General features: G+C 38.4%; 1 protein-coding gene across 1 annotated transcript; it reads left to right on the top strand.

The window, feature by feature from the left end:
• The first annotated feature begins 201 nt into the window (after positions 1-201).
• LOC145089281 (protein NRT1/ PTR FAMILY 1.2-like) lies at positions 202-2,584 on the top strand. Its single transcript, XM_079027739.1, has 4 exons — positions 202-508; positions 652-869; positions 937-1,478; positions 1,581-2,584. Exons 1-4 carry the CDS (start codon positions 388-390, stop codon positions 2,359-2,361), a joined length of 1,662 nt encoding a protein of 553 aa, XP_078883865.1. The 5' UTR covers positions 202-387; the 3' UTR covers positions 2,362-2,584.
• The last annotated feature ends 14,040 nt before the right edge of the window (positions 2,585-16,624 follow it).

Genomic DNA, 16,624 nt, shown 5'->3' with positions numbered 1-16,624 from the left:
GATATACCTGCTCCTCATTCTTTATAATAATAATAATAATAATAATAATAATAATAATAAAATGGGATGTGAGGACGTAGGTGTCTATCGACTTACAAAAATTAAAATAAGAAGAAACTAAGAGAGGGCCCACCGGCCACATGGAGGTGATAAATAGAAGGAAGTATGTCGATCGATAGGGATGTGTTTGTCAGTCGTAAGTCGCAAGAAGAAGACAACAATGGTATCCTTTGTTGGTTGCATAATTTCGCGTTCTGCCTTTCACATTGTAAATATCTCCATGTCCATGGTGTCACCCAAATTGAACTTACTATTTAAACTGCATCAAACCATCTTTGAGTCGAAGGAGTCGAAGTCGACCACTCTGGGTAAAACGTTCGATCTTCCATGGAAGGAATTTCGAATCAAGATAAATTGAGCATCGATACAGAATTACAAACCAAGTTACTCCTTCACAGTGATGATCATGATCGTAAGGGTGGTATGAGAACCATGCCATTTATCATAGGTACTTCAAAATCCCCAATTTCTTCCATCCTTGTATATACTCTGTACTCGAATTCACATAAAAATCGATCAGTTTTTGTGAGCTCGAATATAAATACATCTTGATTGTAATAATTACGGTTTTGATTTTGATTTTGGGGGCAGTGAATGAAGCATTTGAGAAAGTGGCGAGCTATGGATTGACGCCAAACATGATATTCTATCTGATGGAAGTTTATCACATGGAAGCTGTAACTGGAACCAGCATACTCTCCGTCTGGTCAGCACTTTCAAATGGTCTCTCCATTTTTGGAGCTTTCATGGCTGATTCCTACTTGGGTCGGTTTCGGGTCATTGCTATCGGGTCTCTCACCTCCCTTCTTGTAAGTCTCTCACCTCCCATATTGATTTTGATTTTGAGCCACTATTTTAATCGTCTTGTTGCTACAGGGGATGATTTTTCTATGGCTGACCTCCATGTTCCCACAATTAAGACCTTCATCCTGCGAAGAACTCAACACCATTTGCAGCCCTGCAACACCAACCCAACTCGCTTTACTTTTCACATCTTTTGGTCTACTCTCGATTGGATGTGGTTGCGTCAGACCATGTTCCATGGCCTTTGGTGCAGACCAACTCAACAATCATCCAACCATAAACAACCAAAGGCTCATTGATAGCTTCTTTAATTGGTACTATGCTTCTATGACAATGTCAATGGTTGTAGCATTTACAGTAGTGGTCTACATTCAAGATGAGTATGGTTGGCAGGTTGGATTTGCAGTTCCTATGATGTTAATGGTTTGTTCTGCTCTCATGTTCTTGCTTGGATCATCTCTTTATGTGAAAGTTAAAGTTGGCGAGAGCCCGTTTTCAGAATTCATTCAAGTTCTAGTTGTTGCTTTTAAGAGCCGGAAAATCAGTCTTAGTCACGATGACTGCTACAATCACAGCCATGGAATGGATAGAGTGGAGTTAACAGAGAACATAAGGTTTGCCAATTACTACAAAATTACTTTAGTTTTTCGTGTTGTTAACTAAAAGAATAGAAACAATAACATAGCCTAACTCATATTTTCTATTTGGTACTTTAGGTTTCTCAACAAAGCGTGTGTTATTAAAGATTCGAAAACAGATCCATGGAGTCTCTCCACTGTCGAAAAGGTCGAATCCCTTAAATCTATAATTTGTATAGCACCCATTTGGTCTTCAGGAATTCTACTATACACCACAAGTACCCAAAGCTACCCGACACTCCAAGCAAACACAATGAATCGACAAATAACCTCCGGATTTGAAATCCCAGCCGCATCTTTCGGCTTATTTATGGTCTTAACACTCACAATATGGATCATCTTCTATGATCGTATCTTAGTCCCAATTCTAGCAAAACACTCACACCAACCACGTGGGCTCCACCCAAAAACCCGAATGGGAATTGGGCTAGTAATCTCAGTCCTGGCTATGGTAGTGTCCGCAATCGTGGAATCCATAAGGCGCCACGTGGCAAGTTCGGGTGATGACATGTCAGCAATGTGGTTGGTCCCACAATATTGTTTGCTAGGATTAGCGGAAGCTTTCAATGCAGTAGGGCAGATGGAGTTTTATTATTCCGAGCTTCCAAAAAGCATGTCGAGTATTGCAATGGCGCTCTTCATGGTGAGCAATGCTTTCTCGGGGCTTGTTGGAAGCTTTTTGATCAATGTTGTTGACTCGGTAACAAGTGAAGGTGGTGAAGTGAGTTGGTTATCGAGTGATATTAATGAAGGACATGTGGATTATTACTATTGGTTACTTGGTTTCTTGAGTTTGCTTAACTTTTTCTACTTCTTAATCTGTTGTCGTCTTCATCGGAGGTTTACGTCATCCACATGAGCTTGGAGAAGAACGGGTAATAATTATGACATGATATGATATGTGATGTAAATTTTATATTAAGGCCATGTTTGGCAAACTAGCCGGTAGCTGGAAACTGTAGCTTTTGTTTGTTATACGAGTGTTTAACAAAAGCAATTGATAGCTTTTGAAATGTATAAAATTACATAAAAGGACAGTTGTTCAAAAAATTAATATGTAAATATTTTTAAGGGTAAATTTAGAAATTTATTAAAAAAGCTCAATAACTTTTGCTTAAACGACACATGAAGTAACTTTTAGATTTGAAGTTTTTTGCTTAAACTAAAAACTTGTAACACCTGGTTTTAGTGATATTCTAATTTGGAGACAGCAGGTTGGAATTTGATCAAGTTATGGTGTTGGTCTTCAAAGGAATAAGGTTTAGGCCCTTTTCGGATATTGGCAACATTAGATTAAGTGATTAAAGCGCTCTCGATTTGTGCCTTGAAGCCAAGGGTAAAACTGGAAAGGTTATATCTTGGGTTTCTTGTGTAAATTAAGGATTTTTGTTCGATATGTTTTTAGTCAAAAGTAACTAGATAATATTGTGGGGCTCTCCAATACCTTTCCGTACATATAAAGAACACCGAAAATTAGAAGATGGGGGTTCTGCACTACGTAGGGCGTAGAGGAACGCGTTTTTAAGGAGGTACGTATGGTGTAAATTAAGCTACGCATTACATAGCTGCTGCTGACCAAAACCATAATCCTAAGGTTTGGGGCCCTATTTAAGGGCTCTAACTTCTTGGAACCTTTCCTATTACAAACCTCAATCACCTCAAATCATTTCTTTGAAACCCTACCAATCAATTGTGGGTTTTGGAAGCATTTGTGTGCTTTTTAGGTGCATTCTTGAAGAAATAGTCCATTGGATAAGCAAGTGAGAGCTCCAAGGTTTGTAGATCTAGACTTTGCACTTCATCATCTATCTCCAGAATGTATAAAGCTTGCATCTTGATGTTCTTTTTGTTAGATCTAATTAGTTCATGCGTTTTATGCTTTTTGTCCCATAATCTTGGTCCTTGTGAGTATGGTATACTCTAGACCATTTGAATGCCTCCTTCTGGTGTTTTTGAGGATACAGAGTCATAAAAATGAGAGCTTTGACACTCTCATCCATCCATGCATGATTTCTTAAGCAATATATAACTTTATGGACCTAGTTTTTGGCTTGTTGTATTAAGAGCTTAATTGAAGCTTTTAGGGTCAGGGGCACTATGCAGGGCGTAATCAAGGTACGCATGGTGTAGCTCTACGTAGGGTGTAAGTCAGCTTAGGGTTAACTATTGACTTTTGGACTTAGTATTGGAAGGGAAAAATGGTCTTTTGCCTAAAAGAGGTTTAATTGAGAGCCTATACCTTTCGTGGGCCAATCGTTTCCTTGATTGTTAATTAGGGTTTTATTATGGATATGTGTAGCAATAGAAGGTTTGATATCGTCAGCTCGAGTGGGTGGCTTATCTTGTTTTCAGGATTAAGGTGTGTTTCTCACTATACTCATAGGTTGAAGTCACAAATGTCGGCCCACCAATTCATGTTATGTATCATGTGTATAAGATGTTATTATGCTATAATGGTCTGTTAGACTGGTAGATCTGTACGATTACCTTTATTGTTGGTTATTGTTTATATGTTTGCATATGTCGACATGGTGTGGTTGGCTTGAGACGGTACTACTTTGTGATATACGCCAACAAATCCGGGAGCAATCGAGTCATAAGCTGAGGGTTGGGAGGGCATTCCTGTCTTTTGTTGTGGGCTTAGGAGCAATCCAGTCATAAGTTGAGGGTCGGGAGGGCATTCCAGTCTTATGCTATACGCTAGGGAGCAATCCAGTCAGATGAGGGCTGGGAGGGCATTCCACTCTTATGATGTGGGCTCGGGGGCAATCCAGTCAGATGAGGGCCGGGAGGGCATTCCACTCTTATGATGTGGGCTCGGGGGCAATCCAGTCCGGAGACTGTAGGTCAGGGGAAATCGAGTCGGGAAACTGTGGGCCCAGTATGCATGTATTGTTTATGTATTGTTGTGTGGGTTATTTTGGGGGAACTCACTAAGCTTCGTGCTTACCCAATTGTTTGTAATTCTTTTTCAGGTACCATTGTTGATTGTGGGAAGGCGAAGGCATGATTGTACATATCCTCCAACTGATTTATACTTGAGAGATTATTTGATACTCCAACTCTATGGATTCGTTTTAAAAATAATGATTGATTATCTTATGGTTTTATGAAAATGTTTTTAATAAAAATGAAAATTCTTGTCATGGTTTTTGGGATGTTACAAGACTAAACGTTCTTACTCCCAAACGAAGCTTTTTGTTTAAATCGAGGTTTTTTGTTAAAAGATAGAAGCACACATACATGCATTCACGCATGTACACACACATGAAATAAATAGTATATTGGCAGGTTAGTCCCTAGACTTTTTGGGTTTCAAACTTTAGCACATTGCCCTTGATGGTCAACAGTGGCTCGTAATTTCATCTATAGAGTGCACATTACCCCTAATGGTCAATATGGCCTCATAATACTATAGATTAAAGATGATATTTTAGATAATATAGTCGTATACTGAAACTCCATGAAAACAAAGTAACACACTTACACATAAACATTTACCACCGCGAATAATATAAACACACACACACAAACGAGCATATTCATCATTTATGAGCGTGTTTATCATTCTCTCAAAGTGTTTTCTAAACAATTTCATTTTCCTCTAAGTCAATGCTAATATATATGACCCTTTTTAAATGTGCTCATTTACATGTGTTTTCTTAAGAACACTTATGTAATACTTGTTTTTCATAACATGCATTATTTCAAGAGATTTAGAATTTATGAGATGAGTAGGTGAAATACAACATAAAATTGCATTAAATTGAGCATTTTCTCTTTAGCAAAATGGATTTGAGGAAAGTTGTAGATCTTCTAAAGTCGATTTCATGGATATAAAGATCGTCGAAAATGGAGTTTGTTTGAAAAAGTTAGGGTCATTTGAAGTTGTGATGAAAGTATATTGCTATTTTGCGAAGGTCAACATAAGTCAAAGTCAAACGGTCAACTTTTGAGTCACCACGGCGTGGTATGAGATGAGTCACCAAGACACATGACGGAAGAGTGCAATATGTGGCAATTGTCGGAGAAACTCATGGCCACGGTGTGGCCATATGACTATGACGACGTGACATTGTTGATGGTATAAATAGATCTTATTTGGTGTCGATCGAGAGATTTTGGCACACATGATCGGAGATGCAGCTCGAGAAGCATTCTCGGGAGATTATAACGGAGGGGATATACCCTTGAACGAGAGATACGGGCTGAGTTACGAGATTCGTTGAGGTATCTTTTACCCCGTTAATTGTGATTACGAAATTTCTTATTTTTAAGATCTATTGGACCCGAGGATGTGTTACGGAATTCATGATATGGTGTTGTTACGAACCCTTTGGTAAGATTAGTGAGTAAATATTACGATTCAATATTTAGTCAAGACTGTGAGGGTTATAAACCCTAATGATCGAGAAATTACCCATTGTGAGAGATTTAGCTAACAACTTACGAGTTAATCCTGTTCCGATTATATTATGAGATTTGATTATTATTGTAACAATAGGTCACAAAGTATAGCTAGCAATGGGTTGTGACAAGTTCTGATGAGCTTGTTATTCGATGAATTGGTGTTACCACGTAACAAGTTGATAGGCAGTGAAGGATTGAGATCGGATCTGGAATTTGTCTACTAAGTAACCATGTGAATAACACTAGTATAACATCCGTCGTTGTAATATTTGTGTTATACATTATATAAGATATGTATTGTGATTTAAATGATCAAACATTATTGAGAAGTAGATCTTTATTAACATTGATCATGATGGAGAGATAGATCATAATTGAGAGATTGATCATGATCGAGAGAGAGAGAGAGAGAGAGAGAGAGAGATTATCAAACTGAGATATAAATTATGATTGAGAGACTGATCACGATCGAGTGAGAGATCATCACACTAAGAGATAGATCATGATTGAGAGATTGATTATGATTAAGAGATATATCATCACACTAAGAGATATATCATAAGATCATTAATGAGTGACAGATCATTATTAATGGGATAAATTGTTATTATTAAGAACTTGATTTGTATTAAATTGAATATGGGGATATGAGAACACCACTAATTGGTGTAATTTATTTGTTACATATCATTGATGATGAGTTGCTATGTGATAAATATATTTTATATGATTTTGTTACAATAGTTGTTATTCACTAAGCCGCGAGGCTTACGTTTTTGTGATGATCATTTTGCAGGTAGATTATTTCGGCGCTCGACTTTGATAATGTACTTGAGGTCAATACGATCCCTATTGATAACTTCTTGTATTCTGTAGTGCCAATATACACCAAAATTATTTGTAAAATTTAAATGAGAAATGAAATTTTTTTGGGGTGTACTTGGTAATAAAAATTTGGACGTTACAAGTTTGTATCAGAGTTGTGGTTTAAGTGAATTAAGTTCTTATATTAGATTCCTAAACTTAAACCATAAAGTAGAGATGATAATTGATTAAATCTTATGAATATGAATTAGTTTATTATTAGACATTTTAAGAATTTTCAATATATATATATATATATATATATATATATATATATATATATATATATATATATATATATATATATATAGTAACGTCCCATTTTCACATCAAAATTTTTCATTTTTAATTAAGGTGAAACTGCTCATTTTTAGAATACAAGTTACGAAAATCATTTATTCCAAGTTATATTTATCAAAAATCAGAGTAATATAATAACGCGAAATCCTCAATGTTGTTGATGAGTGTGTAAAGTCACGTCTTCATCTTTCCACGAACCAATGATACCTGGAAATAATAGCAACTGGGTAAGCATAAAGTTTAATGAGTTCCCCCAAAAATATCACATAAATTAAGACAAATAAAACATGTAATAGGTCCAATCAGTCATCGGACTGGAATACCCCAGCCTAATAAGTCATTAGACTGGAATGCCCTGACCCAATCAGTCATTGGACTAGAATGCCTCGGCCCAATCAGTCATAGGACTGGGCTACCTCGGCCCATCCAGTCATCGGACTAGAATGCCAACATGCAACGGGTCCAATCAGTCATCAGATTGGAATACCCTAGCCCAATCAGTCATCATATTGGAATGCCTCAGTCTGTTGGCTTACACACATAGCAGTAAAGCCTCAACTCAAACCGTACTATGTCGACATATACAATATATAAAACATATTGTTACAAACAAATAATCATGCAGATCTAGCGGATCACTACAACATATCAACATCCTATATACAAGGATACAAAACCAACAACCCAAGGAATGTGTAACCGTATTGTTAACGTATCCCTCTAGGAATACATCAAAGATAACAGAACAATTATCTAAAGGACGACCTAGCTAACGGTCGCTACCCAACGTAAATGATTAGGCCCAGGCCCTCGCCCTTGCGGCCTCACGCTTAGACCCCGACACTCTAGCGCCAAGGTCCAATTCAAGACAAGAAACTCCAGTCTAAAATAAGCCAAAATAGTACTGGCCACTCCCTAGAGCAACAAGTGTAGCGCCCACGGTACTGTCCTCTGATAGTTCCACACCAATAACAGATAACCACTAGTGGTGCATGGTCCGCCAATAGGAATCCCCCACGTTCTGTCGGCCCAGATGAGACAAAAGATCTTGTCGGGATCACACGTAGAAGATGACAAGTATAAAAGGGACCCTTCTTCTCCTGAATAAGGGATTGCCACATTCTCTATCCCATACCTAAACCTAATTCTCTAATAGAACCACTAAATAGATTGTCGGAGCTTCGTTCCAGGACCACCTCCAGGACAACGACTGACGTCGGTTTTTTCTTTGTTGTGATTCTAAGGCTTAACCTAGGTGAAGCTATTATGGGAAAACGTTAAGCTCGGGGAACATATAGCAACATTTGGCGCCATCTTGGCATGTACTTAGAGTTACACAAGCTTAATACGACTCTAGACATCGGAAATGACGGGAAGGGAACATACGACATCTGGTGGAGGATAAACAAGTCCAATCAGATCAATGTCTTCGCTCGATGGCACACAACCATCTGCATTCTACACACCAACAACACAGAAATCAAGTCCAATAACAGGAACCACAACAGCAACAATCGCCTCCATATGACGAACGTCACCTGTCACAACAAAGCACCCGGTTACAACCGCGACTACAACGCCTCAGTCGACCATAACTCAACAGTTGCAACCACCGACCCAATAGTCACAACCGATGGCTTCCCTGCTGCAACCGCTATTGCAGCATGTGGAGACAAACACTTGATCGCCAAACGCCACACCCTCCTTCGCGCTACAATCAATGACGAGCCATCAGTCCTTCATCAAGGAGAGCATGTTGCATATACTGGTTTCGGTGTAACAAGTACCGAAGTTTAACCCTTGCATATACAATCTCCAAGAAACCTTCCCTCAAGCGCACACCACCGCTGAAATGGAAAGAAGGCAGCTAGAATGCAACATCTTTGACATCAGAAATAACTTGAGGACCAAGTTCGATACCGATAAGAAGAGTATTAGGGTTCGAAAAGATGTTGGTAAACACCAAGATCACAAGAGCGAGATCTTCACCATCAGGAGGCTGCACAAGAGACGCGAGCACTGTGAAGCTGAAGACGACTTAGAGGTACTATCTAGAAACCTCCTTAACATCAACTTCTCACTATAGGACCCGATACCACACAATTGGAACCCTAGGGATCCACTCTTAATCACTGCATGTATACGTCAAAAGCAAATCCATCGCGTTTACATAGACAATGGTAATAGCACTGACATCCTTTATGAGCACTACTTCAGGCAGTTTTTGACTTCCTGGAAAGAGGGCCTGAAACCGCCAACAGGCAGCCCTTGGTTGTCTTCACAGGACATAGTCTAGGCCATTGGGCACCATAAACTTCCTACTCATGTTGGTTAGCCACAAAGGAAGGGAGAGCATCACACGAACAATTGGGTTCTTGGTAATGCGATTCCCAAAGGAACAAAACATATTGCTTGGGCGACCGACGCTCTTCCATTTTGTATCAGTTATGACATCCCGGGTTTTAGAAATATAAACAAAACACATTTCTTCGAAAATGATTTGATAAAATAATTATCATGTTTTTGGGACAAATTCCACATAATTAATCTTTTTAAAAGAATACTCTGATTTAATAAGCATGAGAAAATCGGTCTCTTCAGACCGTAAAAATGGGGATGTCACCAAGGAAATGTCAAGTACTAAAAGCGAAGTGCTGCCTGAATTTCGAATCATCGAGTGCAGAGTAACTTCGACTTACACATAGATATGAAGTATCTAGATGATTATATTCTAAATATGCCTATTATTTGTATTTCCTGTTAGCCGTGCTAGATGAAATATTATAATATTGTTTTATTTGATCGTGTATATATATATATATATATATATATATATATATATATATATATATATAGAGAGAGAGAGAGAGAGAGAGGGGGGGGGGGTAGAAAAGGGATGATAATGATTAAATAGATGAGATGAAATGATGATAAAATGAGAGGCCTTGACTTTATAGATGATCTAGTCGTCTAGCAGAGTATAGATGACGACCACAGAGTATTCTAGATAGTCCAATGGAACGCTAGCAGGCTCGCAACCTGTAGGTGTTTTGAGCTATGTTTTCATTAAAGATGTACTTCATCCCCCCATGGTTGACTTGTTGACATATATCGCTAAGGAATCCCCGAAGTGATATTTTCTACCCCGATACTTACATTGACCTTAGCATAAGTCCCTTGAGACTAGTATTTAGGTCATAATGTGAGGATAACGGGAATGGATAATCGGGTTGAATTGTTTGATGAAAAGAATATAATTAAAAAAATTAATTATTGTGGGTTTAAACCTTATGTGCTCACCAGGCTTCCTCAAGTCTAACCCACTCAGTTTCCTTGTATCACTGGTTGGGGTATGAAAGCACATGAATGTTGGGATGATTCTGATGAGAGGATAATAGAATGTAGGCCAATAGGTTAATGTACTCTTGTAAGGAATGTAATCTTTCGTTTATGCTTATGTATTGTATTGACGATAACATCCAAATGTTTTTAATATAAATAAAGTACATTTCTTCGGAAATTTTTTGATAATATTATTATCATATTTTTGGGAACAAGTTCCGCATTATAATTCTTTAAAAATGATACTCTGATTTTTAATAAGCATAAATAAATCGGTCTTTCCTGGCCTTCAAATTGGGGATGTCACAAATTTCATTATTTTTTCGGTCCAAGGAATAACAAGGGCATGGGTGATGTAGGTTGGAGGTGAAGAGGGAGGAGGAAGGAGGATGTCTGTGGTGGAGAAAACTGTTAGTTTTCCAAGGTTTTGTAATTCATGGTAGAGAAGGGAGGGCTGGAGCAAGAGATGTAAGAGCCAGAGTCGGAGTTTTTGAGTCGGAGGAGGAGACGTGTGCGTTGTAGCCGGAGAGGCTGTGACGTGTGCATTGTAGGCGGCGGCAGAGAAGTTAGTGATGGTGGGCGGCGAAATGTAAAGTTCCATGGCTTAGGGTTCTTGCGTTTTAGAATATAAGAGAAGAAAGAGAGAGAATATAAGAAACCATTATTGGTTATATGATTTTTTGTATTAGAGATTTAATGGGATCCGGTTGTCGGGGGCTTTTAAGAAATCAGGGACAAAAATGTGATTTTAACTAAATTATATGATAATTTTATAAATTATTTAATGAGGGTTAGGTGGCACATGTTGATTGGTTTACACATAAACCATATTTTCTAATGATCCGTTGATGTGCACGAAAGTACCCACTAATTTTAATATTTATAACCTAACAAACTTAGACTAACTATGCACTTATAGGCAGTGTACCTAGTCAGATTACAGTATAGCTTAGGTAAGTCGGGTGTCGATCACAGGGAACGGTGGTGAATTAATTTAAAATATTTGATTATAGGTTATAGGACACACGAAAAGAATAAAGAAGCAGTTTAATAAATCTCAAACGAACAATTAATTGACAACTCTCGATAAACTAACAGGAAAGCAAATCTCTTCAGGTATTTTGGTTTAGATAAATTACACCTTAAAAACATAGACAATTGCATACACAAACTCATTTATTCATGTTCACCGATTCCTAAAATGATTAGATTCGCATTCACTATAACTAATCCTTTAGCAAACAAGTCAATTCAAACAGTGATCAGTTGATTAAACTAACATGCTTCCTAGTGTTCAGTTCGTATCAAGCAAGACTTGTAAATATAGTTAATCAAATTGGTCGTTCAATTAACCTCTTGTTGATGGTCATCAGACAAGGCTCACACATTAACTTACTTATTCCCAATTTAATTCTAGTTTCACATTCGTTATTCCTAGACTTATAATCTCGATAGTCATCAAAATCATAAGAGACAAGCAATTGAGCAGATGTTCATACAACTCAATTTACTTAATAATTAACAGCAAATAATTATCATTAACATGTAAGGATCTTTTAACAAGCTTGGCAAAATAAATTAAACATAAACAAACAATTTAATATAGCAATTAGTCTAATAATCAAGGTTTCATTAAATCATAAACACAAAGTAAAAGGTTTTTACACCCAAATCAGAAACTAAACACATAATAGTATCACAATGGAATGCTAAACATGGTCACGTTAACAACCCATATGATTACCGACATGTATCCGCTCTCCAATCCTTCCGATCTCCGCTCTTGTTAGCTTAACGGCCTTCCGGCCGCCTTCTAGACCCTCAAAACGGCTTAACAGAAGTTAATTATCGACTAAATTAGGTTAGAAGTTGAATCCTCCCTTCTGGTTAGCTGATAATCATCTTTTATAACCCTTGTAACCGACTTACGTACGCTGGGCGTAGTGAAGATTAATACGCGATGGAGTTATCTGGATGCCAGCCGTTACGCGGGGCGTACACATATATTACGCTCGGCATAACTCGTATTTGACTATTACGCTTGGCGTACATGTGCATTACGCGGGGCGTAAATGGCTCCTCCAGCATTTTTCCTTTCTTTTAGCCTCTAAGCCCGATTCCGCTTCAGTCTTTTCTTTTGTGCTCTATCAACAACGAATAGCTGCAAATCATAATTCAAAGCATTATAAGTACTTTTTAGTTCTAAAAGAGAATAATAAAGGCCAAATTATTAAGATATAATGCATATATATATATATATATATATATATATATATATATATATATATATATAAATACACATATCAAAATACCCCACACTTAGCCTTTACTTGCCCCCAAGCAAATTTACTTTTATTTTACCAATATCGTACTAAACAATCCATTTAAAACTCAACCATTATGTCAAGACCGCAATGCATGCATTTGTGTCTAAAATTTTCCTAAAGTACCCCCATACTTTAAATACTCACAATCTTCATAAACACTCGCCCACTTCTTTCGAACAATGCTCATTTTATGCATCCTTCCGAATCCATCCGCAGAAAACCTCTTACCCTCAAGGTATTTTTGATTGAGCAACCCAAGCATACATAATCTAGAATTACAATTTATGATACCACTATGGAGCTTCTTTGAATTCTTCACTTTCTTGATAATTTGATCTTTGATTTCTTTGAATTCACCACCTTGTTGTTTGATTTCTAGTATCTTCAATTTTTTGAATTCTTGGAATTTTGATCTTTTGATCTTTACTTTAATTACTCCAAAAATTTTCAAACTTTTCTTGCAATTCTCTCTCTCTCTCTCTCTCTCTCTCTCTTACATGTACCTCACTTTTTTCACTCAAAACCTACATGCTTAAGCAGGGGCGCTCAACTTCAACCTTTATTGGTTAACGATAATAATTTTCTTGGATACATTTCTGGTACACAATGCTAAACATATTGCATCCCTCAAACTAAGCGAGGTTGTGTTTTTGTTCCATGATTTCACTAAAATAAGGGAGGCCAAAAATGCACTATAACGTATATTGGCTCAACTAAACATTTGAGTTCTCATCGGATCATCTCATACCATATTAGCAAAAATTAATTTAAATTATCACTAGATTTTTCTAAATTAAACTATTATTTCAAGTTTCTAAATTTTTAAATTTCCTTAAATCTAGCAATTTCCAAACTATTATATTTTTTTATAATTTACTTTTACCGACCCCTACCCCACACTTATTTCATACAATGTCCTCATTGTACGCATAAAACTAATTAAGCACATAAAAAAGGAGAAAAAGGAACAGACTCCCATGGGGTAGTTGTGGCGAGATCGAATGAGGCTGCTACAAGTTGCTTCAAATATTGCTGAAAGACTGAAAACTAGAACTGCTGCTTCTAAATTTGCCGAAAAATAAAATCAAGAGTGCTGACTTCGAAAATGTGGTGCACAAGATTGCAAACAAATGCAATGTATCGTAACCATGACGTGGGAAAGTGTCGACCACGTCGTCTCATCAAGAATGACATCCTCTTCTCGCGATGAAAAATCCCCCACAACATAGGAAAGTGTCAACCATGTCATGGCAGCCGGGATGATACTTCTTCCTCGCGTCGAAATAAAACTCTATGGTGTGGGAACAACTCATCCATATCATAAGAGTCAAAATATAGTAAAAATGCCAATCTTCTAAATAATCTCTCACGAAATCAATATGCACCCCACACTTATGACAAATTGTGGGTCTTGACTATAACCTTCGAACTCTCACACGACTCTCTCAAGCAACAGTCGGACCTAGCTGCTGAACTTACTGCCAGCTTTCTAAAGGCGAAAATTCTGCAGAGATCTAAACAACCAAAGAGCATCAACATGGAAAACAAAAGTAAAACACCCTAAATTAAACTTAATTACATACCAAATAAAAATACTAATACTAAGCAACAAGAAAAATAAACTAAAAATAACACAAAAATAAAAATAAAAAGGATAACTAAATCACTCATCATCTCCGTCATCATGCTGCTGTGTCCCAGAAGTACCGGCTCCATCATGTCGTGACTGGAATGGTGGAGGGAAAGGAACCGAGTACCGAAACCCCTGGTGGGTAAAGAATGCGGTCAACGCATCCCCATACCACTGCTGTTGTCTGTCCACATGTGCAACATACTCACCAAGGTTCTGAACCCCCACGTCAATACGGTCAATGCGCTGAGCTAGGTAACGCATATCAATCTCTGGCTCAGGTCCCTGTTGTGCTCCCCGAGAAGCAGGTCTACGCCGCTGGACCCGTCTCGGCTGTGGCTCGACGACACCCTCCTCGTCCGCCACATCATTTGGTCGTACCCGCAAGGAACCATCTCCGCCCCGCTCAAGTACACGCATCGACTCCAACAACTGAAGGCTCATCGGCCTCATATCATGAAACACCATCGATCTCGTGATCTCACGCGTCAACAACATATATGATCGAGCTAATCGCATGATAAAATACCCCCCGAAAATCGGGCTATCCTCCCGAAGTCCCCTGGCCCTCCTACCCAAATACGCAGCTAACGCAACTGGAAGGTTCAGGTGCCTCCCTGGAGCAACAAGTGCCCATAAGAAATACAAGTATGTCGAAGGCACTCTCTCACTGTTCTTATAGTGCGTGAGAGATATGGAAATCAAACGGTGCAACAATCTGTATGTAGTAGACCGAATCATCCTCCCCCATGCAATAGATGGCGTATATACTCCCCCTGTAATCTCGACCCAAAAAGTGTTCTCATTATAATCATCTGGCCGGTCCGTGAGACAATCAGCAAAGAATGCCGGGAAGTGGACACTCCTCGTCTCATCTGCTGTATATAACCCCCCTTGAGTCGCAAGCTCTATCACACTGCACTCCCGGCTCACACCCCCCGGTCTAAAGGAAAAGGTTGTCCTATCATCGGGTGCCTTCCTAGGTTCATAGGAAACTGTAGCGTAAAACTCTAGCAAAAATTCCCGATAAACAGGCTCCTGGATCCTGAACAATTGTGCCCATCCCTGACATACGAACAAATGCACTCCACTCGCGTCCGAGTGCGTGTATTGCAAAAAATTCTGGATCAGCGCAGCAAGTCCAGTCTGGGTCGCCAATTCCCAGTCGAATGATGGTGCTATATCGATCTCCTTAGTGAGCAGCAGACTCAAATTGGTGACATATCGGGCCTGGTTTGCATCATTCAGAGTTTGCGGAAATTGTAAGAAACGGTGATCGGTCACGTCCTCGGGTGGGTTGGTCCTTTGAGTTCTTCGGGCCATAATCTGCAAAAATTAAATACCAACACAAAACCAAACAAGATATTCCAGCATTAACAGATTTAAACCAAAAAAATAATGGTCCTTGGTCATGGTCTGTATGCTGGACGTACATCCAGCATACGCTGGGCGTACGTCCAGAATTACGAATCTGTCCCCCTGCTTGTTCTAAAGTCACACAATACACATGTTTAAATGCTCTTGAATTCCTTTATTTTTATGAATGTGTTCATGGATCTAAATGAAAGCAAAATTACACTACTAGACAACATTCACTATTTAAAAGAAAAGAACATAAAATAAAACTTAGTAGCTAAATATCATAAAAATGAAAGATTTCATAGGAATAATCGTTACAAAAAATAAGATGGTTACAAAACTTCCAAAGAGTTCAAAAGACATTAATAACCAACAAATCAAAAGCCTTCCTTCGAGAAGGAGAGAGAAAGTCTATGAGCCCAACTAATCAATAAATCCACAATATCCGGAACATGATTGTCTACGTTGCACCAAACACCAATCACACACCAATCAGACTCCATAATCTCAACAAGGAAGGGTACCCTGGAAAACAATGGGAAATAATCTCGACATGGATCGAACACGTAGCATGCAAAATGGAATCCAACTTAATGCATGTTCAAGAAAGTCTTTCCTTAGTGTGGATGCATCGCTGACCAACTCTTCATATAAAGATATTTAACTTCATATGAACAAATTCTTCCATCTAGTAGATATCTCAACCACCTCCCCCCCCCCCCCCCCCCCAACCAGCATAGTCGAATCCAAAAAGGCCATAGCCGAATACAAAAAGGCCCTAGTCGAAGAAACTGTAAAATAAAAAAAAAATGGCTCAATGAGAAGCCATCCTAACCAGTTCGAACAATCTGAAAGTCGAGCCTCATGTATCAACAAAAGAAAAGGACCCC

The sequence above is a fragment of the Lactuca serriola genome, chromosome 1 (assembly GCF_051521515.1).
Source record: "Lactuca serriola cultivar US96UC23 chromosome 1, Lser_US96UC23_V15, whole genome shotgun sequence".
NCBI lineage: Eukaryota > Viridiplantae > Streptophyta > Magnoliopsida > Asterales > Asteraceae > Lactuca > Lactuca serriola.
This window is presented reverse-complemented; position numbering and strand designations above follow the sequence as displayed.

Coding starts and splice junctions, on each gene's coding strand:
- LOC145089281 (XM_079027739.1), top strand. CDS start 388: ATGGAAGGAATTTCGAATCAAGATAAATTGAGCATCGATACAGAATTA. Junction 509..651: donor AACCATGCCATTTATCATAG/GTACTTCAAAAT, acceptor TTTTGGGGGCAG/TGAATGAAGCATTTGAGAAA. Junction 1,479..1,580: donor GAGTTAACAGAGAACATAAG/GTTTGCCAATTA, acceptor TTGGTACTTTAG/GTTTCTCAACAAAGCGTGTG.